This window comes from Penicillium longicatenatum, assembly GCF_028827895.1.
Source record: "Penicillium longicatenatum strain IBT 33135 chromosome Unknown contig_3_segment0_segment0, whole genome shotgun sequence".
NCBI lineage: Eukaryota > Fungi > Ascomycota > Eurotiomycetes > Eurotiales > Aspergillaceae > Penicillium > Penicillium longicatenatum.
The window spans coordinates 3,133,090-3,156,751 of NW_026643121.1; the positions used below are offsets into that span (position 1 = coordinate 3,133,090).

At 48.4% G+C, this 23,662-nt stretch overlaps 9 protein-coding genes across 9 annotated transcripts; 5 read left to right on the forward strand and 4 right to left on the reverse strand.

Moving 5' to 3' along the window:
- Nucleotides 1-71: 71 nt before the first annotated feature.
- On the reverse strand, nucleotides 72-1,477 carry N7484_006521 (epoxide hydrolase family protein; the record flags this gene model as incomplete). Its single annotated transcript, XM_057116939.1, has 3 exons — nucleotides 72-1,027; nucleotides 1,092-1,148; nucleotides 1,204-1,477. 3 exons carry the CDS (start codon nucleotides 1,475-1,477, stop codon nucleotides 72-74), a joined length of 1,287 nt encoding a protein of 428 aa, XP_056972822.1.
- Nucleotides 1,478-2,051: 574 nt separating this feature from the next.
- N7484_006522 (uncharacterized protein) lies at nucleotides 2,052-4,880 on the reverse strand (the record flags this gene model as incomplete). The annotated part of the gene is made up of 1 exon (XM_057116940.1): nucleotides 2,052-4,880. The coding sequence occupies one exon, from the start codon at nucleotides 4,878-4,880 to the stop codon at nucleotides 2,052-2,054; it is 2,829 nt and encodes a 942-aa protein (XP_056972823.1).
- Nucleotides 4,881-5,407: 527 nt separating this feature from the next.
- rvb2 (RuvB family ATP-dependent DNA helicase reptin) lies at nucleotides 5,408-6,927 on the forward strand (the record flags this gene model as incomplete). Its single annotated transcript, XM_057116941.1, has 3 exons — nucleotides 5,408-5,416; nucleotides 5,472-5,918; nucleotides 5,974-6,927. The coding sequence occupies 3 exons, from the start codon at nucleotides 5,408-5,410 to the stop codon at nucleotides 6,925-6,927; spliced, it is 1,410 nt and encodes a 469-aa protein (XP_056972824.1).
- Nucleotides 6,928-7,146: 219 nt separating this feature from the next.
- N7484_006524 (GYF domain-containing protein) lies at nucleotides 7,147-8,490 on the reverse strand (the record flags this gene model as incomplete). The annotated part of the gene is made up of 1 exon (XM_057116942.1): nucleotides 7,147-8,490. One exon carries the CDS (start codon nucleotides 8,488-8,490, stop codon nucleotides 7,147-7,149), a length of 1,344 nt encoding a protein of 447 aa, XP_056972825.1.
- A 249-nt stretch (nucleotides 8,491-8,739) lies between these two features.
- N7484_006525 (polyubiquitin-binding protein UFD1) lies at nucleotides 8,740-10,067 on the forward strand (the record flags this gene model as incomplete). The annotated part of the gene is made up of 3 exons (XM_057116943.1): nucleotides 8,740-8,742; nucleotides 8,809-9,126; nucleotides 9,201-10,067. 3 exons carry the CDS (start codon nucleotides 8,740-8,742, stop codon nucleotides 10,065-10,067), a joined length of 1,188 nt encoding a protein of 395 aa, XP_056972826.1.
- A 591-nt stretch (nucleotides 10,068-10,658) lies between these two features.
- Nucleotides 10,659-11,555, forward strand: N7484_006526 (uncharacterized protein; the record flags this gene model as incomplete). The annotated part of the gene is made up of 1 exon (XM_057116944.1): nucleotides 10,659-11,555. The coding sequence occupies one exon, from the start codon at nucleotides 10,659-10,661 to the stop codon at nucleotides 11,553-11,555; it is 897 nt and encodes a 298-aa protein (XP_056972827.1).
- A 395-nt stretch (nucleotides 11,556-11,950) lies between these two features.
- On the forward strand, nucleotides 11,951-13,556 carry N7484_006527 (uncharacterized protein; the record flags this gene model as incomplete). The annotated part of the gene is made up of 2 exons (XM_057116945.1): nucleotides 11,951-12,264; nucleotides 12,320-13,556. The coding sequence occupies 2 exons, from the start codon at nucleotides 11,951-11,953 to the stop codon at nucleotides 13,554-13,556; spliced, it is 1,551 nt and encodes a 516-aa protein (XP_056972828.1).
- Nucleotides 13,557-14,169: 613 nt separating this feature from the next.
- On the forward strand, nucleotides 14,170-16,220 carry N7484_006528 (DUF4246 domain-containing protein; the record flags this gene model as incomplete). The annotated part of the gene is made up of 4 exons (XM_057116946.1): nucleotides 14,170-14,360; nucleotides 14,411-14,492; nucleotides 14,545-15,582; nucleotides 15,648-16,220. The coding sequence occupies 4 exons, from the start codon at nucleotides 14,170-14,172 to the stop codon at nucleotides 16,218-16,220; spliced, it is 1,884 nt and encodes a 627-aa protein (XP_056972829.1).
- Nucleotides 16,221-16,506: 286 nt separating this feature from the next.
- Nucleotides 16,507-20,269, reverse strand: N7484_006529 (DNA-directed RNA polymerase III core subunit RET1; the record flags this gene model as incomplete). The annotated part of the gene is made up of 3 exons (XM_057116947.1): nucleotides 16,507-19,315; nucleotides 19,371-20,119; nucleotides 20,210-20,269. The coding sequence occupies 3 exons, from the start codon at nucleotides 20,267-20,269 to the stop codon at nucleotides 16,507-16,509; spliced, it is 3,618 nt and encodes a 1,205-aa protein (XP_056972830.1).
- Between the last annotated feature and the right edge of the window lie 3,393 nt (nucleotides 20,270-23,662).

The following is a 23,662-nucleotide window of genomic DNA, read 5'->3' on the forward strand; positions in this document are numbered from 1 at the left end:
CTTCAATGATCTCAAAAAGCTCATTGTTCTTTAAAATGAGCTGTGGCCCCTATGCCACCGCACCCATGAATCTAATAGCCATTCCTTCCAGACACAATACCAAAACAAGGCCCATCCTTTTTGAACATCGTCTGCAAATCCCGAGTAATAATTTCAGGGACTTCCCAAGCAGCAAAATGGCCTCCATGGTCATGCTCAGTCTGCAGCGCAATAGGACCAAGCGCAGCAGCCCAAGTACGAGGAACCACCTTGAGCTCACGTGGGAAGTGTACAAGACCCAATTTGACATTAGGTATGTATTCCTGAAGCCTTTCGTAGCTTAAATCCTTGCCAGGGCGACCATGAGAACCTTCATAGTAGACGCGAACACTGGCCTCGGGGCCTGCGACCGAAAACCAATAGATAGATACCCAAGTTAAAATCTCATCCTCGGTCCATGGGTAAGAATCCGACCAATCGTGGAGTTTCTCATAGATCCAGCCTAGTAGCGCAACGGGACTGTCTGCCAATGCTGTGCCGATTGTCTGAGGCTTCGTTCTTTGCAATAGATTGTATCCAAAGCCTTCGCGCTCAAACCATGCAGATCGCTCGAGACCTTGTTTTTCATGGGTACTGTATGGTTGAATGCTGTGTTGGAGAGCTAAAAGTGGATTTGTCGTCCATTTAGGTGGTTGAGCAATGATCATATTCAGGTGAGATGCTTTGCAATGCTCCGGGTATAGAATGCCCATGCTCCTGGTTATCCAATGGCCTAAGTCTCCACCTTGGGTGACTATTCCTGACATTAGTATTTGTAATGATAATACCACTGCTGGTGCTTGGAATGTACCGTATTCGGAATACCCAAGCTTGAGCATCAGTTTGTTAAACGTCTCGGCATACTGGGCCCACCCAAACCCACGCTTGGTGACCGCGGACGAGAATCCGAAGTTGGGCAATGAAGGTGCCACGACATGGAATGCTGGCTGACTGTCATCACCTTGTAGCATTGGCAAAAGTTTTGTCACCTCGATGAAGGATCCTGGCCCTATTTCGAATTTAGGTTTTAGTATCTCCAAACTGCATTCAACCCGTCCGGACCAGATTCTTACACCCGTGGCTGAAGAGCAAGGGAATGGCATTCTTCACAGGGCTAACTTGATGAACGACTAAACACATTTTAGTTCCATATCATCAAGTTCAACGCCCACGCGTGATACTCACAATGGATGTTCAGTGTGCCAAATCCGTCAACTTCAATTTCAGTGTGATATTGAGGAAGTTCATTTAATCGAGCCTCAGCTTTCCTCCAGTCAAAATGATCTTTCCAGTACGCCACCAGTCGCGTCATTTCTTTCGCGGGAACACCAAAATCCCACGAATCTTGCTCTAAAGACTCAAATTGAGTTGCAGGCTTAGCCCAAGCAAGACGTTGCTTGAGCTCCTGGAGAGAGGCGTCTGGCACTGCGACTGTGTAAGGTATTATTGGTTGGGACATTTTGGGCTAGCTGAATAGAACACAAGGCTTGAGTTATCTAGAAATCTTGATTAATGTCAAGCCTGCCAGCTGAACTTCATTGATTTGAGGTGTTTGGGATATGGCTGTTTATATATGATGATGCACAGACCGCCAACCCCGCTGTTCCAGGGTTGGTAATCCCATTACAGGCTGCGGAGTCATTGCAAACCCCTTGAGTGACATGCAGACCTAGAGCTTATAAATACTTACAATCCAACAGACTAGGTGGCGTTCGGACCCTAAGATAGCCGGAAGTCATTGAGTGTTGCATACCTTGGCATCAGGTGGCGAGCATGAATTAGCATGGCGACCCCAATTCGCAACCCGTTGGCCAAAATAGTATACCAAGAGACATTTTTACAGATGAATATATATATTTATATACCGAGTACTAACGAACTTCCTATAAATATATACACCTAGGCAGAAGTCAGATCTGACTGAGGTCTTGGGACGTATGTACTATTTTCGCCATCAATTCTGAAGTAGATACGGATATCAATAACATAGGTACAGAAGAATAGATATTATCAGATGAAAACCGGTAACATATTTAGTTCTTTGCCTTCTCTTTATCTTTCCTCCTCGATTTCTTGTTCTTTTTCTTTGACGATGGGACGGATGGGCCAGAGGGGCCTGAAGGTGGACGCACTGGGGTGCTAGTACCAGTCAAGGCTGGGGAGGCAGTTGAGGTCTCATACTCATCGCCGGAGCCTGTCGAGCCCTTATTATCGTGCTTGCGAATCTTAGGTATCTTCTTTGGTGGCCCAGAGGGGCCAGAGGATGACAGCGCCGGGGTACCATTACCAGTCGCGACCGAGGATTCGTCATCAGAGCCTGTCGACTGTCTAGGGCGCTTCCCATCCTGCTTGCGAACCTTCTGTTTCTTCTTTGATGGCTCAGAGGGGCCAATCGGTAGAAGCAATGGGGTCCTATGACCCGCCACGACTGAGGAGGAAGCTAATGTCCCATGTTCATCGCCAGAGTCTGTCACTTGGTGCGGCTGATTGCTTTCTCGTATTCCAGTAGAATCATTTGAAGGCTCGATGGGGTTTGACGGGCGTGCCAGAGTGGAGCTGCCGCGAATATGTAGCTCCGGTGTCAAAACTCTACCGCTAACCACACCCACTGGGTGAGCAGCTTCACCGTCTTGTAGCCGCCGCGCTTTCTCTGCCAATTCCGCTGACATTTTTTCGAGGCGGCCTAGTTGTTCAGAGTGTTCTGATTCCAATGCTTGTAGCTGATCAAGGACCGCAAATACACTTTCCTGGGCTTCCAGCCGTTTGCGCATCGAATCTATACTCTCCGGGGAACCGAATGCTCCACATATGTTCACAATGTCTTCCACTGGTTCTAGAATTTTCAGTCTACTTGTCCAAGTCTGGAGTTCTTCAAGTGAAGCCTTGAGTGTTTGAAATGCCCCCGCTAGAGCGTAATGGTGTGAATCTTGAGTTTCAGCCCGGGTTTTTGATTCGATAGACAGTTGATCGCATGTGTCGGCCAGTCTTTTGACATCGTCTGAATGATCATCGGCTAGCTCTTGAAAAGCTGTTGACAGCGAATTTGAGCTTTCCTGCAAGTCATTGACATTTTGAAGATTTTTTGATATGCTATCGGAATGCGAAACTTGGACTTGCTCTATATCGTTGATAGAGTCGGTGACCTCCTTCAACTTAGCGGGAATCGACGCAATATTGCTTGACAACTTGTCGACCCGATCCTCAATTGATAAGAATCTGTCGGCGAAGAGCTGGTTAAGCTTTGCCACTTCATTTAATTGACGCTCGAAAGATTGGAGTTGATCCATTGCAGCATCCTTCGCCTTGACCAGTATGCCATCAGGCATTGACGAAACATTTTCATTTAAGTTGTCGATCCGGTCCGCCAAGGATCGAGTGTTAGAGCTGAATTCGGCTTTCAGAGCCTTGACTTCGTCCGTTATCTGGGGCAACGTGGGGTACATCTCACAAATAGCGTGGGTCATCTGTTTGACTAAGCTCTCAGTGTTGATATTTTCGTATCGCATTTCGATGGACCGTAGGGCCACCTTGAAAGAGTCTTGCTTTGACTCGAGCTTTTTCAAATCAGGGGTCAATGAAGTACATGCCTCGGTCCAGACAGCCCCCTGTGCCAGCAAGGCTTTCATACTGGCATCCAATTTCGAGTGAGCAGTCTCAAGGGCCTCAAATCGGCCAGTCCAATTGATTGCCCCTTGAATAGAACTCTGGTCATTGCCTGCAGCTTGTTGAGAGGGTTCGGCCCTTTGGATTTCCAAGTTGCCAAATCTCTTGTTCAGCTCATTAACCGTTGTCTCAATGTCAGTGATCTTGGATTTTAGACCACTGGTTTCAGCATCATTGTTTTTAACGGATGATTCAAGGGTTATGATTGAGGAATATTTCTGCTCGGCGAGGTCAAGACGCGCTTGCAATGACGGTACCTGCGCGACAGTTGCAAGAGATCGCTCTAAGTTGGGGTGGATATTCTCCTTGACCGTGGTCACCTCCCCTGCCAAAGCTGACCACTCCACGGGCATAGACTCTAAGGGTAGTTTTGTTTTCCCCTCTCTGATCTCATTTCGCCAGGTGGAGAGTTCACCGATGTCTTTCAGCATGCGGGAAATTCGAGTGGAATGTTCCACAATAGAGTTTTCAATCTTGGAAGGCATGTTGCTACTAGTCTGCGTTCCCGACTTAGCTTCTTTAAGCCTATTAAGCTCCGCTTCTAGCTTGTTAATCCTCTCAATTTCGATTCCAGAGGGCTCGGGAGATTGCACAGGCTCCACAGGCTCCACAGGTTTGGTTTTAGCCGGAGGTGAGAGAAGGTGCTGATGCTTCACAAACTCAGCGGTAATTTGCTGACATATGGCCTGATGCTGATTCAGAGACTGATTCAGCCTGCTGATATCATTGTCGCTTTTCTCTTTCATTTGCTGGTACATCTCAGCCGTGGCAGGATACATTTTCATAGTCTTCGCCCGATCAACATCTCGCTTATTCTGGGCAGCAATATCCTCCAGGCGCTTCTTCTGATTTTGTTGGTTAAGAAGATTAAAGTGTGACTCGTTGAACTTGGCCAATATCGTCAGGATGTTGCTTGAATCCAGCTCCAGCACGGGGGGATCTTGGGGTCTCAGCCCTCCAGAGCTCCCCGCTTTAGCTAGAGTAATGTCATTGTTGGACTGCGTTTGTGAGGTGCTGGGCGGAGTTGGAAGTGATAGATTTGCGGCCGAGATTGGAATAGGGGTTGAAGATGAACGAGGCAGCGAGGTAATGATAGAAGGACGAGGAGGTTGGTTGGACAAGCGAGGATCAGTTGGACCTGGAGGAGGAGGAGGAGGTGGAAGTGGTGGTGGTAGAGGAGGCGCATCCATATCCATCATGTTGATTGAATACTCCAGGGACGTGTAGTGATTGGTTCATGATATGAAGAATTCACCGAAACATAAATATGCCGGACTAGATAAATCGAGGTGTCATAGGAAGCGAACATGAAGTCTTTTGAGAAAAATGAAATCAAGTTGAATATTGTGTAGGTTTTGGTTATCAAACTGGGGAATGATGTGTGTATGCGAAACTGTGTTGCAACCAACAGGACGTGTCAGGCAACACACGGTGTAGAATGAAGAAAGAAGAGCAGTAACTGAGAAATAGAACAACAAAATATTATGAGCGTATCGATTGCTGGGTTTCCTTGTTTTCTTGGTGTTTCCTTACCGCAAACACGCCAAAATGAAGGTCGCGCTCAGCGCCAAAACTGACGACAAAGAAAAATGTACTGCCGGGCGGTGAACCTAGTTCTTCCCTTCCCAAGGTTGTTTCTTCCGCAGCTTGAGTTTCGCTGCTCAACTGCTCTTTGAACTTCATCCTAAAAGTCAGAAGGAGACCTTGTGGAAAATATTCTTTCATGATGGCTGCTGTAAGTTTCAGTGCTGATTTGGTGCCATTGATCAATGAATTAACTCGATATCCAGCCAATTTCCACCGTCGCAGAGAGCAAGGAGCTCCGAGGACTGAACCTCATCGCGGCCCATTCGCATATTAGAGGCCTTGGAGTGGATGCGGACTCTTTGCAGCCCCGAGGGGCTTCTCAGGGCTTAGTGGGACAGGAAAAGGCTCGCAAGGCCGCTGCGGTGATTCTACAGATGGTGAAGGAAGGCAAGATCGCGGGTCGCGCGGTCCTGATTGCGGGGCCTCCCAGCACCGGAAAGACCGCCATCGCGATGGGCATGGCTCAGTCGCTGGGCTCTGACGTGCCTTTCACGATGCTTGCTTCCTCGGAGATTTTCTCGATGGAAATGTCGAAGACAGAGGCTCTTACCCAGGCTTTCCGCAAGTCCATCGGAGTGCGGATTAAGGAAGAAAGTGAGATCATTGAGGGCGAGGTTGTCGAGATCCAGATCGATCGCAGCGTTACTGGGGTAAGCAGGACCACCGCTCCTCGACCTATCGGTGACTGAATGCTAACGGTTACAGGGAAACAAACAAGGAAAGCTCACGATCAAGACCACCGACATGGAGACGATTTACGACATGGGCACAAAGATGATCGATTCGATGACCAAGGAACGGGTGATGGCTGGAGATGTTATTTCAATTGACAAGTCTTCTGGCAAGATCACCAAGCTCGGTCGGTCTTATGCTCGTTCCCGCGACTACGACGCCATGGGTGCCGACACCAAGTTTGTCCAGTGTCCGGAGGGAGAGCTGCAGGTGCGCAAGGAGATCGTTCACACCGTTAGTCTTCACGAGATCGATGTGATCAACTCGCGGTCACAAGGGTTCTTGGCGCTCTTTTCGGGTGACACTGGCGAGATTCGCAGCGAAGTCCGAGACCAGATCAACACCAAGGTGGCTGAGTGGAAAGAAGAGGGCAAGGCGGAAATCATTCCGGGTGTCCTTTTCATTGATGAAGTGCACATGCTCGATATCGAGTGCTTCTCATACATTAATCGTGCCTTGGAAGCCGAACTAGCACCCATTGTGATCATGGCCAGCAACCGTGGTCAAGCCCGCATCCGTGGAACTACCTACACTTCTCCTCACGGTTTGCCTCTTGATTTCCTTGACCGGGTTGTCATTGTCAGCACCGCACCATACTCTGGCGATGAGATCCGCCAAATTCTCGCCATTCGTGCCCAGGAAGAAGAAATTGACGTCTCTCCAGACGCCCTAGCTCTGCTGACCAAGATTGGCCAGGAGTCTAATCTCCGTTATGCCAGCAACATTATCACTACTTCCCACTTGTTGAGCCAGAAGCGCAAGGCCAAGGAAGTCAGCGTTGACGATGTTCAGCGCAGCTTCCGATTGTTCTACGACCCGGCCCGCAGTGTCAAGTTCGTCGGCCAGTACGAGCAGCGCTTCATCGGTGATCAAGGCACAGTCTCATTTTCCACGGCCACCAACGGTGATGCAATGGAGATTTCATAATAATTTGTCTTGTGCCTATTTCTTGGCCATGTGTTAACTGCTTTCGCGGGGGAGACGATTTAGCGGGTTGAAAAACTACACTGGTTTCTTACTTCTTTGTTCTTCTTTTTTATCGCATCATATGATGTATGAATAGGACTGGCGCTTGTTGAGGTGATCTTTTATGTTTATGAACTTTATTTTTTGGAATGGAATTGAGGCCCCGTTTGCATTGGTCTTTTACACAAAATCAACAGTGGCACTCCATGGCCCAGTACTTCCGACTTGGCGGAATTCGACTCCTTCACCAAAGTAACCTGCACTGTTCCATGAAGCCATCATAGTGCTATCGTAGGGCCCGTGAGCATCGCCTCCGTCTCGGGCATCTGACCAGCGATACTCCCACATTGTAGGACCCTCAGCCTGCGTATCGGTGAGCTCTGAAGGCGGGTCTACCCAGGGCTCGCCTGTCTCATTACGATATTGCCGGGTCAGAAGCTCGCGCTCGGTGTCATAGATTTCGGGCTGATCGCGCCCCATGAGGATATCCGCGGCACCGGTGATGGCGTCGATTGCCTTTTTCCGGTTGAGTTCTTCCGGGTTTTCATCAGACATTTCAGTGTCTTCGGTGCTGCTGTTCTTCTTGTTTTTCTTTTTGTTTTGCCATTTGGGCTTGCGCTTTAAACCCTTACCCAGCCGAGCTAGAGCTTCCAATATTGTTTCTCCGCGCTCGAGATGTAAAATAATGGTTTTTAAGACATCGGCTGTCAATATGCTGTCATTCATCCGGTCCTGCTCTTTTCGGTCTGATTCGCGCTTCTCCGCAGCATCTTTCGCCTTTTGGATATCCTTTTTGGAGACTCCGTCCAGCCATGAATCATAGACAGCATCTGGATCGACGGCTTTGCGAACGTAGTTACCGGATTCATCGAATTGGCCTTCCTCTTGTTCCGTGCTCATGTTGAAGGCATCAAGCAATGGGGCATGCTTCTTCTTTCCACCAGCACCAATCTCCTCATCCATCTCGTTGTCGACCTTGGCGCGTTCTTCTTCACCAACATCACTCTCACTGTCTTCTTCATCCTCATCATCCATCTCATCGTCAGCTTTGCTTAGATCGGCACGCATCGCTTTTCCACCTTTCGAACCAGACTCCTGGCCCTCAATCTCATTGTCGCGCAAGAAGCGAACAGACTTTTTGTTCTTGCGCGAAGCTTCGTCTCCATCATTTTCCTCGTCCCCAAAGTCCTCTTCAAGTTCGGCGAACATATCATCATCACCGTCATCCTTTGCGCTGCTCTTTTTTGACTTCTCTTCCTTGCGCGCCGAGAACCCCTCATTGTCGCTGTCAGAATCATAGCCGTCGAGGTTGATCGCTTTGCGGCGCACTTGTTGACCACGGCGACCGATTTCATCGGCGTCGAGAACCGCATCTTCTTCGGGTGCATCAGCTGCTAGAGCGGAGGGGTTGCGAAGATCGAATCTAGGTTTCTTATTGTCGGGTCCTTGGGAGTCGTCTTCGGCATGGTGTGTGCGAGCAAAAGATTCACCTGCCCTTTTGGGGTGTGGCGTAGAGCTTGCCATGGTGATTAAGCAAGAGTGATATGCCAAAAAAGTATTTGAATGTGTAGTTTTCAAGCTGTGTTGCAGTATGAATACCCTTTGCGTCCGGGGTCGGAACGGAAAATCAAGTCGGAAGCTAAGTTGCGTCACTTGGATCTCGGCGAGTTGTAACTCCAGTAGCGTCCCTCTTCACACTTCCCTTATCTTCATTTACCACTTCTACGAATTTTCACGTTCTGTGCACGCGACTTATTCAAGACTTTGCCAACAATGGTGAGACAAGACCTGACTAGTCCTATTCCTTCTACCCGTCTTTTAAATAGCTTCTAACAGCTTTAGTTCCGACCGGACTACTGGACCGACGATCCCATGGACGGCATTATGGGAGGCGGCATGCTCCGTGGAGGCCCTGCCGCACGTCGATTTGATGAATACTACCGATGCTATCCCGTCGCGATGCTTCCAGGTCCTGAGAGAGAGAATGTTAATCATGGCGGCAAGGTCATCATGCCTCCGAGTGCACTTGACAAGCTTACCCGCCTTCATATTACCTATCCTATGCTCTTCGAGCTTCACAATGGTGCCAGAGAGAGGATGTCACATGCGGGAGTATTGGAGTTTATCGCAGAGGAAGGAAAAATTTATCTCCCATTCTGGGTCAGTGTCGCCAGACTAGCTTGATGGCTTAATGCGATCTTGAAACATACTGACCATCACTACTCGACTTATAGCTTATGCAAACTTTACTTCTGGAACCCGGTGATCTACTACAGATCAAGTCAACAGATCTTCCTCCCGGCCAATTTATCAAGCTTCAGGCACAGTCCACCTCTTTCCTCGATATTAGTGATCCAAAGGCCGTCCTCGAAAATGCGTTCCGCAACTTCTCCTGCCTAAGCAAGGGCGATGTCTTTACATTCGGGTATAACGATCAGGTCTATGAGATGGCGGTTCTAGAAACGAAGCCCGCAGGCTCGAAGAATGCGATATCCGTTCTGGAAACCGATCTGGAAGTTGATTTTGCTACTCCGGTTGGATACGAGGAACCACAACGTACCAGCGGTACCAGCACTCCGGGAAGTGTGGTCAAACATGGGAAGCTTCCCGCAGGTGGACTCCTGCATCCTCACGGCTCCATGGCGCAGTCTATCAACTATGCTGCCATCGCTCCCGAGTCCACCGATGCTGCTACTGGTGCCCGGGCCACATCCTCGAACTTTCTGTCTGAGGGACAACGCCTGAATGCCAAGAAGGGTAGCAAGGCGCCTACCCCGAAGGCTTCTACCCCCACCCCCGGAGCTACCAATCCCCAGCATCCGCCACCAGTGCGCAGAACTAACGGCCCCCAACCACTTCGTCTACCACCCAACCAACTCTTCTTCGGATACGAAATCAAACCAGTGAAGCCACGCGACGAAAATGGACAGCCCCTTTTGCCCGAAGATCAACCAACATTTCAGGGCATTGGTCAAACATTGCGAGGAAAGAAGAAGGACCTCGGTGGTTCGGCCACTCCCACTTCTGACAGTGGGGCTGAGGGCCAGAAAGGCAAAGGCAATGGTGGCGGTGGACGAACCCTGGGCAGCACCAAACGCTAAAATAATTGATGATTGTTTATGAAAAATGGCTAGATGGAACCCCTCTAGACGTGTGGTTTCGGGCCCTTATTTCGGCATAGCGAGGTTGGCGTTTCCTGAGTGTGTTTAATAAACACTTTGATTTTTATGAGATAACCTAGACCATCCCGTTTTCTCTTGTAGACTCTATTAGGTTTTTGATACAATAAGCCTCGGTTGCAAAGTTGATGAACAAGCTATTTTCAGCATCTCCACCTTCGTGGCCGTCCATGTTTCCCCTGCATGCCAAGACTTCATCAATCGAGGTACCCGTCAGGTCATCGAGGAGCAGTGGCGTTCCATGAGTTTGAAACCGCCCTTTCAGACCGCCTCTGTGTACAACATACCTAGTTTCAATACGCAGCACGCTGAGTAAACACGACAAGCAAAGCACATTACATGGACATATTTATTTTCTTATAGAACTTCGCTTTCTTATTTGGAGGCATAGATCTTGACGATGGGTGATAGTAAACAAGTACTAGGTGGGTTTGGCTGTACACAATGTGACAGAAGATGCGCCCGAATATTATGTAAGGAATAGGGCGGGTTTCAAATCAATAGAACACCACTATGCGGAGTACCTTGGTTGGGCACGGCAAATGGTTCTCACAGCAGTTCAACATGCAAACCCCCGAGTCTGCTCTGTCAGCTTTTGACAAGCTCAACAACTTCGTCTACATCTCAGACCTCGACGAGTTTCCAGACAAAAGCAACCCACCGCTGATTGTCCTCGCATTTTGGATGAACGCTGGACCCTCCGCTTTACTCCGATATGTAAATCAGTACCGGCGCATGCTCCCTGCCGCTCGCATTGTGATACTCCGCTCAGAGACCAATGACTTCTTTCTTGGCTCCAGTGATGCAACCCAGAATACTCAGCTCGCGCCGGCTGTGGATGCCCTTCGCACGTACGCGGTCCCGAAGAACCCCGTGTTCATCCACCTCTTTTCCAATGGTGGCCTGCTGAAGATTTCTCATTTGATGCGGTTGTTTAAGGAGACAACGGGCAAACCGCTGCCCATCTCGTCAATGGTTGTTGACAGTGCCCCTGGAGTCACGAGCATTCAGTCCGCCATGAAAGCAATCTCTTTCCAGCTTCCGCAGTTCTGGCTTTGGAGGTTGATTTCCAAGGCTGCGTTGTGGTTATACTTGATTTCTATGGCAAGTTATGGGAGGATTATCAATGCCCCCAATGCGATTTCTGTGGCTTGTCAGAGAATTAACGACAGGGCGCTTTACCAGCCTTCTGGGGAGAAGGGTCTTGTGCGATACTATATTTACTCTGATGCGGATAAGATTGTTCATTCCGAGCATGTTGAGGAGCATATCAGGTCCTCAGAGTCTTGTGGCATTGTTGTGCGCCCCGAGAAGTTCAAGGATGCGCAGCATGTTATGGCTATGAGGGCTGATCCAGAGAGGTACTGGGCTATCATCGAAATGGGCTTGAAGTTCAGTAGAGCTGCTTGATTTTGATACCAGTTGAAAGGGCTGACCGGGGTTTATCCCTTTGCATGTGTGTATGCATTGTTATTTGGATCTCCTGTAAGATGTATATTACTACCTCCCCTGGGCAATGTTTATAGAAGAAAAATCATTGTAAATTTGCACCAATATCCGGGGATTTTTCTGCTATTAGGACTGAATTAATGATTGTTTCCTCATGATCTGCTCCTGCACCCTTGTCTTAGTTGGGTGGACCTGCCTATTGTCAGTATTTCGTTTGGGTTGTTTCTTGAACCAACACTCTTTCCACATTACTACGACCTTTATTCTTCTAACGTTGCAAAGTTGTTGACTTTCATCTTTCTCGTCAGCTTTCCCACTTCACCTTCCCTCCCTCCTCAAAACCCTCCTTTGTCGACATGGCTTCAGGAAGGAAATCCAAAATTTTCGCTTATGCCGACTTTGACCTTCAAGCCTTGTGCCATCTCGCCAGCGCACTACGGCGGGGCATTCCATGCACTTGTGATCGCGATCAATTTCCTGATGCAGGAAGCTATCATTGGGCTATCTTCATTTCATTTGCAGACCAGGTGCGATGGGTCTTCAGATCCCCGCTGATGAAGGATTCTATGCCAGTAGAGACGAGGGCAAAGATTATCGCCAGTGAGGTTACCACGCTGCGATGCGTCAGGACTTACAGCAATATTCCAGTCCCAGATGTTTATTACCATTGGTAGCACTCCCCCTCCCTCTCCAGGCTAAAGAGCTTCAGCTCTAACCTCGTCTAGTGTTTCGTCCAATAACGCTATCGGAGTTCCATTCATTTTGATGAGTGAGGCATCTGGCAGGCCATTGTCGAATCTTTGGAGAGCACCCAGTTCTCTAGACATCCGCATCAAAGACAAAATTCTTCATCAGCTTGGACGAATTACTTGGAAGCTTTCGCAGTTGCGTTTCGATAAAATCGGCTCGCTCTTTGAGGAACATGGATCTTTTAGCGTCGGAGAGTGTCTTTCACGTAGTCATATGTCCCACCAACGGTACCAGCTAGATATTCGACGTGGGCCTTTCGCTTCAGAAGCGGAGTTTTATGACAGTGTTGTTGAAGCGTTTTCACAGCACGCGGAGCTTCTACCGTTAAAGACACATTGCTTCATGGCACCCGTTCCCATGCGGAAAGACTTCAACCGGGGAGGACAATACCGATATGCCGAGAAACTCTGGATTGACTTCATGCTCAATGGAAAGAAGATTGACTCCGCTGACAACAGACTTGATTACATGATCGCTGCCGACGCTCTCCGTGACATTGTGCCTAAACTCGAATTTCCATCTGTTATCCCGACCTTCCCGTTATTTCACCCTGATTTGAGTGTGAATAATATATTTGTGGACAATGACTACAATATCACTTGCGTTATTGACTGGACGTTCGCTTCCTCCGTCCCTGAATCAATGTTACTGGCCCATCCAGGTTTACCGCAACACCGCAATGAACTCGATCCGGAGCTATTCGCGCCCTTCCATAGTGGCTTTATTGCCACCATGCCAGCTGCATCGATTGAAAACACGTTGATCCATAGATATCTTGAGTCTTTTGAGCGGAGCCAAGATGTTTGGGGTTTGACTCGACTTCTTGACATGGACTTAGCGCAAGATTACATAGTCTTTGCCAAGCTCTGGGAATCTGCGTATGGATCTGAAAAGAACCTACAGCGATATTTTCTCCAAAAACGACGCTCACCTCACTACACCTGGCTTTACCGACAGGTTCAAAAGCAAGACTACCCGCAATCAAAAATCCAAAAGGAAGAAAATGACTATTTTCGAGACAAGGTCTTCAGACACACCATCGCTAGGAAACTGACGCTCGTGTCCGAATTCAAAGCGCGGTATGCTGATAATTCGGAACCAAGACTGCGAAACAATATGTTTGTCACGTCTCCCAAGCTATGGAGGTGGATTGAGTTTTGTTTGGTTGGTTGGGTGAGCTCGGGAATAGTTGATTGGATGATAATGCACTGATTAGTGTACACTAGACGACGGTTCCGAGCGCCAATATGTTTTTCTCAATGTGTATTATTATCTCACATTCTGTTCCTGAAGATCGACGTAGCCTGTGTCTTGCAAGGTCAAGATGCGAGAAAGTCCAGCAACTTCATAATGTGTATTGACAGCAGCTTGGGGGGGGGGAAGCGAGGAAGTCATTTGGTCACTATGACTAACATCTCGTTGAGCTACGGTACCTATATGCAGTGGTCTAAGGTCCTCAAATACTAGGTTTTTACTTGGTCGGACGAAAGTTCCGCACCTTTCCTCTATCAGTCCGTGACTGCAAAAATTACGGGAGATGAGTTACGACGACGACAGCAGTGCATCATATCTGCATTCCAAGCCGGTGTTCCCGGCAATCATTCAAGCGAGCCTCTTTAGCTGGTCTTCTTGTTTCCCATACTATCTTTTCCAATATCGTGAGCTATCCCTCTTCGTCATTGTCAGCTTATGGTGCTCAATCACCTAGCCCATCAAGTATTGTGGGTTTCGCTACCCCTGGTCTACTGATCCCTGTCCTGATTACTGACCGCGGTGACTAGTTTGAAAGTCTTTGCATCTCGAAATTGCTTAGCCGATTCCCGACATGTCTCACCACAGTGCAAGTGGGCAGGCCGTCCTTACAGCTAGCCGAAATCAAGATTGTCGTTTCAAACTTCCCGGATATGGCCGCCCATTGGACTACTTCCCCGTGGAAAAGAACATATATGGCATTGAAAGCCGTAGCATGTTTCCATCTGCACTCGATGATAGAGATATCGACAATAGATACGCCGAGTATGTTTATATCCCCAGGTTCATACAAAGACTGAATGAACAATGAATAGGCTTCCTGTGCAGACCCTTCGAGAAATGGCTATGGTGAAGGAAATGGAGGATATAACTGATATTCCCGAGTGGTGGAAGAAGGTATATCCTTTGATACTCTAGCCTGACAGGTATGAATGCTCAATTACGATAGATTCACGATCCCAACACCGCACAACAGTGGAAGAAAATGGCACGCAACAGCGGCGCAGACATCACCGAAAACATGGCTGGGTGGATCATCGAAGAGCTCAAATTCAAAGCCATGGTTTACAAAATGAACGAAGCTGTATCACTCTACAATGGAGACGTCACAAAATCCGACACAAACATCCCCAGCTCCCTCATTGAGGAATTGAAAAATGCAAGCCGGATCCTAACATACCAGGATGAGGAGCTGCAATTCTACCATCCCGGCTCTCTCTCCCAGCAGCGCGATCTCCTTGCCATGGCTCTCTACCCACTCATCTACGGAAAAAGCCGCATCCTCCCAGACAAACTCATCGGTCTTGACGACGCCCTGCACTACGCCGGACAAGGTGAAACCATCCCCATGCCCAATGAAACGGGCATAACCCGCGAGGATATCGCATGGCGCGTCTCCTCACGCGCAGACATCTCCGTCCGCCCATATAGCAGAACTTACCAGATCTTGCCATCAGACTGGGAATTCGGTGACGATGGCCGCTGGCATATCGCCACGTACATCAACAACCTGCACCCGGTGAAACATCGCGATATATATAACGTCATCGAAAAGGCATTCAACTGTATTATTTCGCAGTGGAATATGACTATGACTCCGCTGAAGGATATGTTGCATTCCCGTGCACGAATCGAGTACAACAAGGCTGAGTATTATCCCGTCCCGAAGGAGGTTCTCGACCAGGCGCCTAAGATTCAAGATCGGGAGGCTCAAAGTGAGTTCGATGAGCGCTTTGAGAAGTGGAGGATGGAGCATTACCGTGCTGTCCAGCCTGACGTTGATCGGTTTGTTCCTTGGGCTGTGCCACAATGTATGATGTCTCAGTTGCCGGATGATCTTCCTTCCACCGTGCGGATTGAGCAGAGCGTCAATCTGAATAAGCACTACAAAGATCGTGGCTTGCAAGTGATCACGCGTCTGATGTCCGTGGATTTGACGCCGGAATCCCCTTACTACGACACAGAATGGCATGTGGAGGGACAGATGGTAAGTTCAAATCACACCAAGTATTTATATACAAAATATATAGGCAAGAACTAAAATATGTTCAGAACGAACACATCTGCGCCGCAGCATTCCTCTTCTTCGAATACGAGAACATGGAAGAAGCCTCCATGCAATTCCGCAACATAGTCGACACAGACATGCTCAACGAAGTCGAACACGAACCTGGCGACTTCATCTGGCTGAAACAAGTTTTCGGATTTGATGACGGTGAACCAGCCGTCCAGTGCACGGGTTCAATTCGGTGTCCAACCGGCCGTGTAATCATATTCCCTAGCACAGTACAGCACCGGATGACGAATTTTGAACTGAAAGACAAGACAAAGCCTGGTTCTAATCGGTGTCTTGTGTTTTACCTCGTTGATCCTAACATCCGAATCATTTCTACAGCTAATATCCCTCCTCAGCGATTTGACTGGACACTCGAGACTGAGCAGGGGGAGGGAGACGATCTGACTTCTGCTATAGCAAAATTGGCGCTGGCGAATAAGGATAAGAAGGGAGATATGCCTATGACACTCACTGAGGCTTTGGAACATAGGTATAAGTTCCTGGAAGAGTTGGTTGAGTTTATGCGGTATCAACATGTTGCGTTTGAGTCGAGGGTTCTAATGTTGTAGTTTGGTGTTGCTTTTAGAATTGGTTTGCTAGTTACTTGTTTCTGGCTTATTGATTTGAATACTAAAGCTACTATTAATTGATTTACGTCGGTGACTATTGAGAATGATGTTTTACTAGTAGTTCTGGAAACTGGGTAATGCTCAAATCGCCGCGCTATGCCATTCGTGAAGACAATGTACAGGAACTAGATAGAATCTATCTCTAGTTCTTTTTTTGTTTTTCCGTAACACCATGGCCAAAGTTGGCCCCAAAAAGACCCATATCCTCCTATCTATAACCAACATATTAACGGCCCTTCATCTCCGGGAACTCATCGTCAAGCTTCAAGCGGGCAGCAACGTTCATACTCATCAACTCCTGAATCAAAAGCTTGGCAGCGTAAGGGATGACCATCTTTGAGACAGAACGAGTGGACTTGCATCCCGGGCACCAGCCCAAGAATCCCATGAAACCACACTTCTCGCAAATATCAACTTCATGACGATCGGACGAAATCATAAGACGCTCCAGAAGAAGTTGGCTAGTTCCGTAGGCAATCAGACAATCACGCTCCATCTCACCCAGACGAAGACCACCGTCACGTGAACGACCCTCCGTAGGCTGCCGGGTCAGGGTGGCCTTGGGACCACGTGCACGCGAGTGCATCTTATCTTGAACCATGTGCTTGAGCTTCTGGTAGTAGATGGGGCCCGTGAAGACGTAGAAGGGGAGCGGTTCACCGGTAATACCAGATGTGAGGAACTCCTTGCCACCATAGCTGAAGCCGTGGTCGATGAGGGTCTGCGAAGTTTCTTCGATGGGAGTACCACCGAAACAGGTACCGTAGCCGTGTCGACCAGCAAGAACACCAGCCTTACCAGCAACCAACTCCAACATCTTACCGACTGTCATACGAGACGGGAAACCGTGAGGGTTCATGATAATATCAGGATTGATGCCTGACTCGGTGAAGGGCATGTCCATCTGGTCGGCAATGATACCCACGACACCCTTCTGTCCGTGACGGGACGAAAACTTATCACCGACTTCGGGACGACGAGTCTGTCGAGTCAGCACCTTGATAAGCTGGGTCTCGCCCTCGGTAGCGGAGAGCATGACCTTGTCGATGTATGCAGGATCAGGCAATTTGTATGACATGGAAGCAGGGTTGTAAGAAGTAGTTCCGGTGTCAGAGCCCATAATTCCGCTCGTATGGGCCTGGTCGGGGGTAACTTTGTTGATGTAAACCTCGCCAGCGCTGACCTTCTCGCCTACAGCAGCCAGACCATCGGCCTCCAGAAGCGCGTGCTTGCGAATGGGGGCGTCGTTCTCAAACTCAGGAGGGTTCAAGCGGTCTTTCATTCCGTTTGGGTAACTCTTGAGGTTTGTCACGTATTTCTTGAAGACCTGGCAGCGTCCAAATCCACGGTCAACCGAGCCCTTGTTCAAAACCAGAGCATCCTCAATATCGTAACCGGAGTAACTCATCACAGCGACGGTCGCGTTCTGACCGGCGGGAAGTTGATCGTATTTAACCAACTCAATGGTTCGTGACTTGACCATTGGCTTTTGTGGATATACCATAAGATAAAGAATGGAGTCAATTCGCTGGAACTGATTCGAAGCAATTGCACCAATTGCTTGTTTACCCATAGCACATTGGTAAGTGTTACGAGGAGACTGGTTGTGGTGGGGGTAAGGAATGAGACCAGCAACAGCACCAAGGACAGTGAAAGGCTCAACCTCGAGGTGAGTGGTGGCCTCGGTAATATCCTTCTCGTAGATAGAGATCAAAGAATCATTCTCCTCGTTCACATCAAGATATTCGACAAGGCCTTGAGCAAGAAAATCGTCGAATGCCATTTTTCCTTCGCGTAGCTTTTCCAAATGGTGTCGCCGCACTCTGGATTTACCGTCTTCAACAATAATAAGTGGTCGGCAGATACGACCATCATCGGTTGCAATGTGTACCGCTTGCTGGTGGTGGTTGATGTAGATACTAACAAACTCCGAGATTCTTCCCATGCGACGGAGCCTGCGGAAAGAGTTGAGGAAGTGTTTCGGCCGTCTTGTCAAAGCAGTCGGTGTACCGTTGATCGAGATGGTGTAAGTTCCTTTTTTGTATAGTTCAATTCCACTAACGGTAGAAATGTCTTCGGCACCGAGCATGAAAATCAAATTTCGTACCGGGCCCTCCTCGTCGTTGGTGGTAATATGTGTCATGAGAGCCAAGTTCTTGACCAAACCGCAAGCCTCTCCCTCAGGCGTATCGGCAGGACACAGCATACCGAATTGTGACGGCTGGAGAGCACGAGGACCAGAGACCTTTCGAGTCTTTTCAAACTGACTGCTGATACGAGTCATCATACCAAGGGCAGCAATGTAACTCAGACGACTGAGAACGTGGGTCACACCAGCACGCTCCATACGGAAACGCTTCAAGCTCCAATTACCAGTGGAGATGGCTCGGTTCATACCCTGAGTGATATGGTGGCCGTGCATGCTCATGACACTCCATGCGTCAAACTGTTCCGCTCTGTTGCGCTTGTTCAAGACCTTGTCGATGTTCAACTTGATGTCAAAGCAGAACTTCTTGAAGAGATCCTCGAACAAAAGAGCCAGCATCTGACCTGCCAATTCCAATCGCTTGTTTCCGAGGTAGTCACGGTCATCCACCATAGACGGGTCGGCCTTGGCCATCAACACACGACGGGCCATGTGAGCAACATAGATGGCCTTAGGGCGGAAGTTCATATCCTTGACCTCAATGTGGGAAATGATGACAGTTGCAATGGCTTCCACAGCCTCTTGCACATGAGTCCGGCGGTATGCGCCTGTCTTCCGGTTGATTTTGATTCGAGAGCCCATCCAATCCAAAGCCTGCTGTTGGGTGAAAATACCCAGGTTGAGAGCTTCTTCAAAGTTGATGGCAAAATCATCCTGATATTGGCTATCATCACCAGCCACCATTTGCAGCATTTCTTTGTCGGTATGGATTCCCATGGCTTTCAACAGAACAACGATCGGCAGGTCTTCGCTTAGGACGTTGTGTTTCACGTAAAGTCGTCCCTTTTTCAAAACGATGTAACTCTTGGACTTTCGTTCATTGGAAGAACTATCGAGTTGTCAGTGATTTCATGCGATGAAAACTTTGCGTATTTGTTCCATACCTGGTGACCGAGGCCTGGACAATGTCTTTCTTAGGGTCCGTTTCTACAATAATTCTGTTTTTGCTCAATTGCTCCTGGACTAGAATAACCTTTTCCGTTCCATTGACAACGAAGTAGCCACCAGGGTCCAATGGACATTCGTTGAGAACAGACATCTGCGCCGGGGTCTTGTCTGCCAGCACACACTTGGAACTGCGAAGCATGACTGGCATCCGACCGATAGCCACACCTCGTCGGACAACGCGTTGCCGACCACGAACATATTCGAAGTCGATCAAAATCGGGGCGGCATAAGTGGTATCTCGAAGCCGACATTCCTGGGGTGTGATGTCAGATTGAAAGTCAATTCCAGCATCCTGAGTCTCGTCTGCGCGGCGAGGGGATCCAAGCCAAATGTTCGTGAAGTTTACGTAGAAATGGTGGTCAATGTCGCTGCGAATAATGCCGGCTGATTCCACAATCTTCTTCATCTGCACCTCCACAAAGTAGTTATATGAGTCGATGTGTTGCTTCACCAAACCCTTGACCTTGAGGAAAGCGGGAAGCAGGTTCCACTTATCCTTCGCGGTATTGATGGGGTCAGTGAGCGATTTGTTGTAATAGAATGGCTCCAAGAGCGCATTGAAGGGATCTCGGTGCTGGTACTTGACATAATCGTCGTCGTCGTTCTTTGCGGCGGTGGGCTGGGTCGATTCTTGGGATACGGAGGGGCGCTTAGAATTTGAAGAGTCCGCTGGCTGGTTACCCGCCTGCGATGACAATTAAAACAGTCAATATGAAAAAGTTCCGAGATTGGACAGTCGCGGGCAACGCGCGGGGAAAAAAAAAAGTTTTGTTACCTCAGAAGCCCGACGAGCCTGGCTGGCCGCAGAGGGCTGTTGCCTCCTGCGAGGCGGCATTGTGGCAAGGAAACTATGTTTCAGAGATTTCCACTCTTAAGAGATCTCAGGCCAGGGAATGGTTCACGTTGGATGCGATCGCAAGATGCATCACCTGTGACATGGAGGGGAACGAGAGAATTTGGAGATGCGCTTATCTAACCCATGAGCTATCCGTTAGCGTCGACACCTGAGGCGTGCAAATGAATAAGGCATCAAATGTGGTGCTGCAAGGAGATAAGCCACGACGAGCCTCCGATTTTTGGGGCTACTCGGATAATCAATTGAAATTAGGTATCAGTATTGCTCTTCTTTAGTGCTACAAATAAGCCAACCTACTTAAATTGGTGTAAGCTTGATTGACCACCTGGGATCTGTAGTCAGAAGCATAGATGTTAGACCTCTATTGTTCTTGTACGTTGATCTTTGCTGTATCCTGCCAATGGAACCATGGGATGGTGTAAAGCTACAACTCATCCAGAATACTGAACTTTGCTCTATCCACCAAACATCAAAGTGATCTCAGGAGCGTTCTAGTATGTAAAGGACTGGTAGATAAGTTGAAAAGCCTTCAAAGGCGGCTATACAAATTAATGCAAAGCACAAGGACAACAGACCACAGCTTTTCTCCATGATGACATTAGTGCATTTGTGATCCTGCCCACTGATGTGTCAAAGTGGGGCCCTAGGAATCCTCACACTCGCAGCGTGGGCAGCTACAGACATGGGAGTCTGCACGGACGACGGGTTTAGAACCCACTTAGTTGGTTGGGTCGTACATGATCTACTTACTTATAGCTCGGGTCTTCGAGGTCAAACACAGCTGAAGTTGTCTCATGCGTTGGGTCAGGAGAAGAAAAGACCGGAGTGAACCCCAGGCAGGCCTATTTCCAAGTCACTGCATTTAATCATGGGAACAAGTATTTTCGGGGGTTTATCTCGTCATGAAAGAAACCATGAACACTAAGAATTGGAAATATTACAAATGGCAGGGAATAATATATTAATAGCGTGTTTCACAGTAGTCATTCCGCGCTAGGGGTTTGATTCGTTGGCAGTAATAGCCTTGACACAAAAGCCGCCTGCAAATCGAGATGGCGAATATATTGTGGCAAATCCCGCTTGACCGCAACTTTCAGATTGTACAAATGCTTGGAGTCGCCACTAGTGCACTCGAGCTAAAGTAACGGTGACCGTGGGGTTTAATGCCCAAAGAATTATTTCCCGGAAACCCACAATGCGAGTGCTTCGTGAATCGTTTACGGGTCATACCTTCATGCAGGCGGCTACGTCAGATACGGGCTCCATCAGAAGTACTCCACGGATTAAAATGAGAATCAACATTACAAAGGAAGTAATATGCACGTGGCAGATGATAGAACCGGGCCGAAGTGCAACCCTTGCGAATAGCATCGATCGCGGCTATGGTTCTAGACGGTGCCGTTGCAGGGATTTGGGAGTCCTGGAGCGGGGCATGTCCCTTTCAGGAATTGATTCGCCAATGGGTCAACCAACCCAAAATGCCTTTCTCGATGCATATCGAAGTTGATTTGAGCTTATATCAGAGGATCCCTGTGATCTCGTGTCAATACGCAGAGGATTCCCGTCCAGAACCGTGTAACAATGCAAATCGGTCGAGGCGCGAATTGGGCATTGGGCATGAAAGACCAATCTTTGGTCACTTTGGGCCTCTAAAGCACGCCTGGCTTCGGTGGCCACGGATCAATCCTTCGGCAATCGGACTAGCGTTGGCACTAGTGGTCTCCGAAGTGTATGTGTCATTTCGTGGAGATGATCGCGTTCTGGCATTATTAATCCTCTCTGGGGCACAGACCCTGGCTCTCGGATGAAGAATCGGAAAAGACTCCAGCCCTAAAGGTCAAATCATATGAAAATCAAATAATGACTTGAATAACCGTAAGAGGGGCAACAAGTGGTCCGTGATGATTGGAGATCCGTTCTCCGAGAAGGGAAGATTGGGGTTTATTTGATGCAGGATCTCCACAATCAGTGGTGGTATGCTCGTCATTCGGTGGATCAGGGGCTCTAAAGGATAAGATCAGCGCCAATGGCTTGTATCACGTTCACCGCTCATCTCGCCAGTCGAGTCCTTATCGGTAGCGGAGGAAATGTGCCTACTTGATTCTCAAACAAAGGAAAAAAGGAAAACCCGAATAATCCAGATCCAGTGTTCAGGATTATTGCAACTATAAAATGGTTGAAGAGAAAGGCCAGCTTTTGTTTGAAGGCCGGAACCATGGATCTACCCGGACAGAAGATGATACGAACCTTGGGAATCGCGCCAAATGGCCGCGGCGCGAACCATCCGGACACGCGATAAGACCCAGGTTCGAGAAAAATCCTTATTTCAACAGAATATTCGAAACAAGTAAAATCATGAATAAAGTATTCTCGACTCCGCAAAATGTACTCCGTAACGATAAAATCTGTTCCCACCGAAACTTGTCCGATCCAGGTACTAGTCGCCCCGTGCGGTGGCTAACCATCTTAGAGGGCGATCCGCTGTCACAACCTCGCAGCACCACTCGCCGCGTCTCCACTCGCCTAAAATGATACAGTGGCTGCTCAATTGGCATGGAATCATGCATCTGCAGCTGCCACGCTCGCGAACAGCGCATTCTTTTCTCTCCGCTTTCCTCTACCCCCTTGCGCGATCGAAGTCGAGTCCATAGCTTTTGCGCCATAGGAGGCAAAGAAAAAAAAAGAGAATAAGTCATCGGAAAATTTGAAGGTACAACAGAATTAATCATCTCCCAGTCCGCTACAGAATTGAAGTGAAAAGACACAAAACAAAAAACAAGGCCAGAAAGAGGGATCGAGCCTCTGTCATAGCTATTGACCATATACCCCGGGCTGGACTCTCCCCGGGGGCGCAAAGATAGCTGCATCTTGGTGGTACAGATGCAGCCTCTCCAATCATGCCTTGGCCCCGAATAAATCCCGAGTAACTGTGTTCGATCATCTGCTGTGGCCGTCAAATTTCGCACTGGTAGATTCAAAGGGATTTGCTGGTTTTTTTGGGGGGAAAATATTACTCAAGTCGCTATGACTTATGTTTGGGGTCACGATGGGGGCGATTTTGGGGGCATCGAAGCCAATGATATGGGTTAAGCTGAGACTGGTGACAAACACGGTCGGCTACTAAGATCAAAGAAAACTAGCTAAATGATTGTAGATTTTCACCAACCCTAAAGCTGTAGTTTAATTTGAAGAAATCCTACACAAGCGAGCCCAATCAATTTTACAGAAAAAGAAAAAAAGAAAAAGAAAAAAGGGAGTTCGTACGGCCATTCCCGATTAGGGTTGCGAAGACACTCCCCGCTCTGGATCACTCCCCTTCTCTCCCAGCCTCTCCTCCTTTCTTCTTCCTTCCCTACCATCTCCCTGTACAAC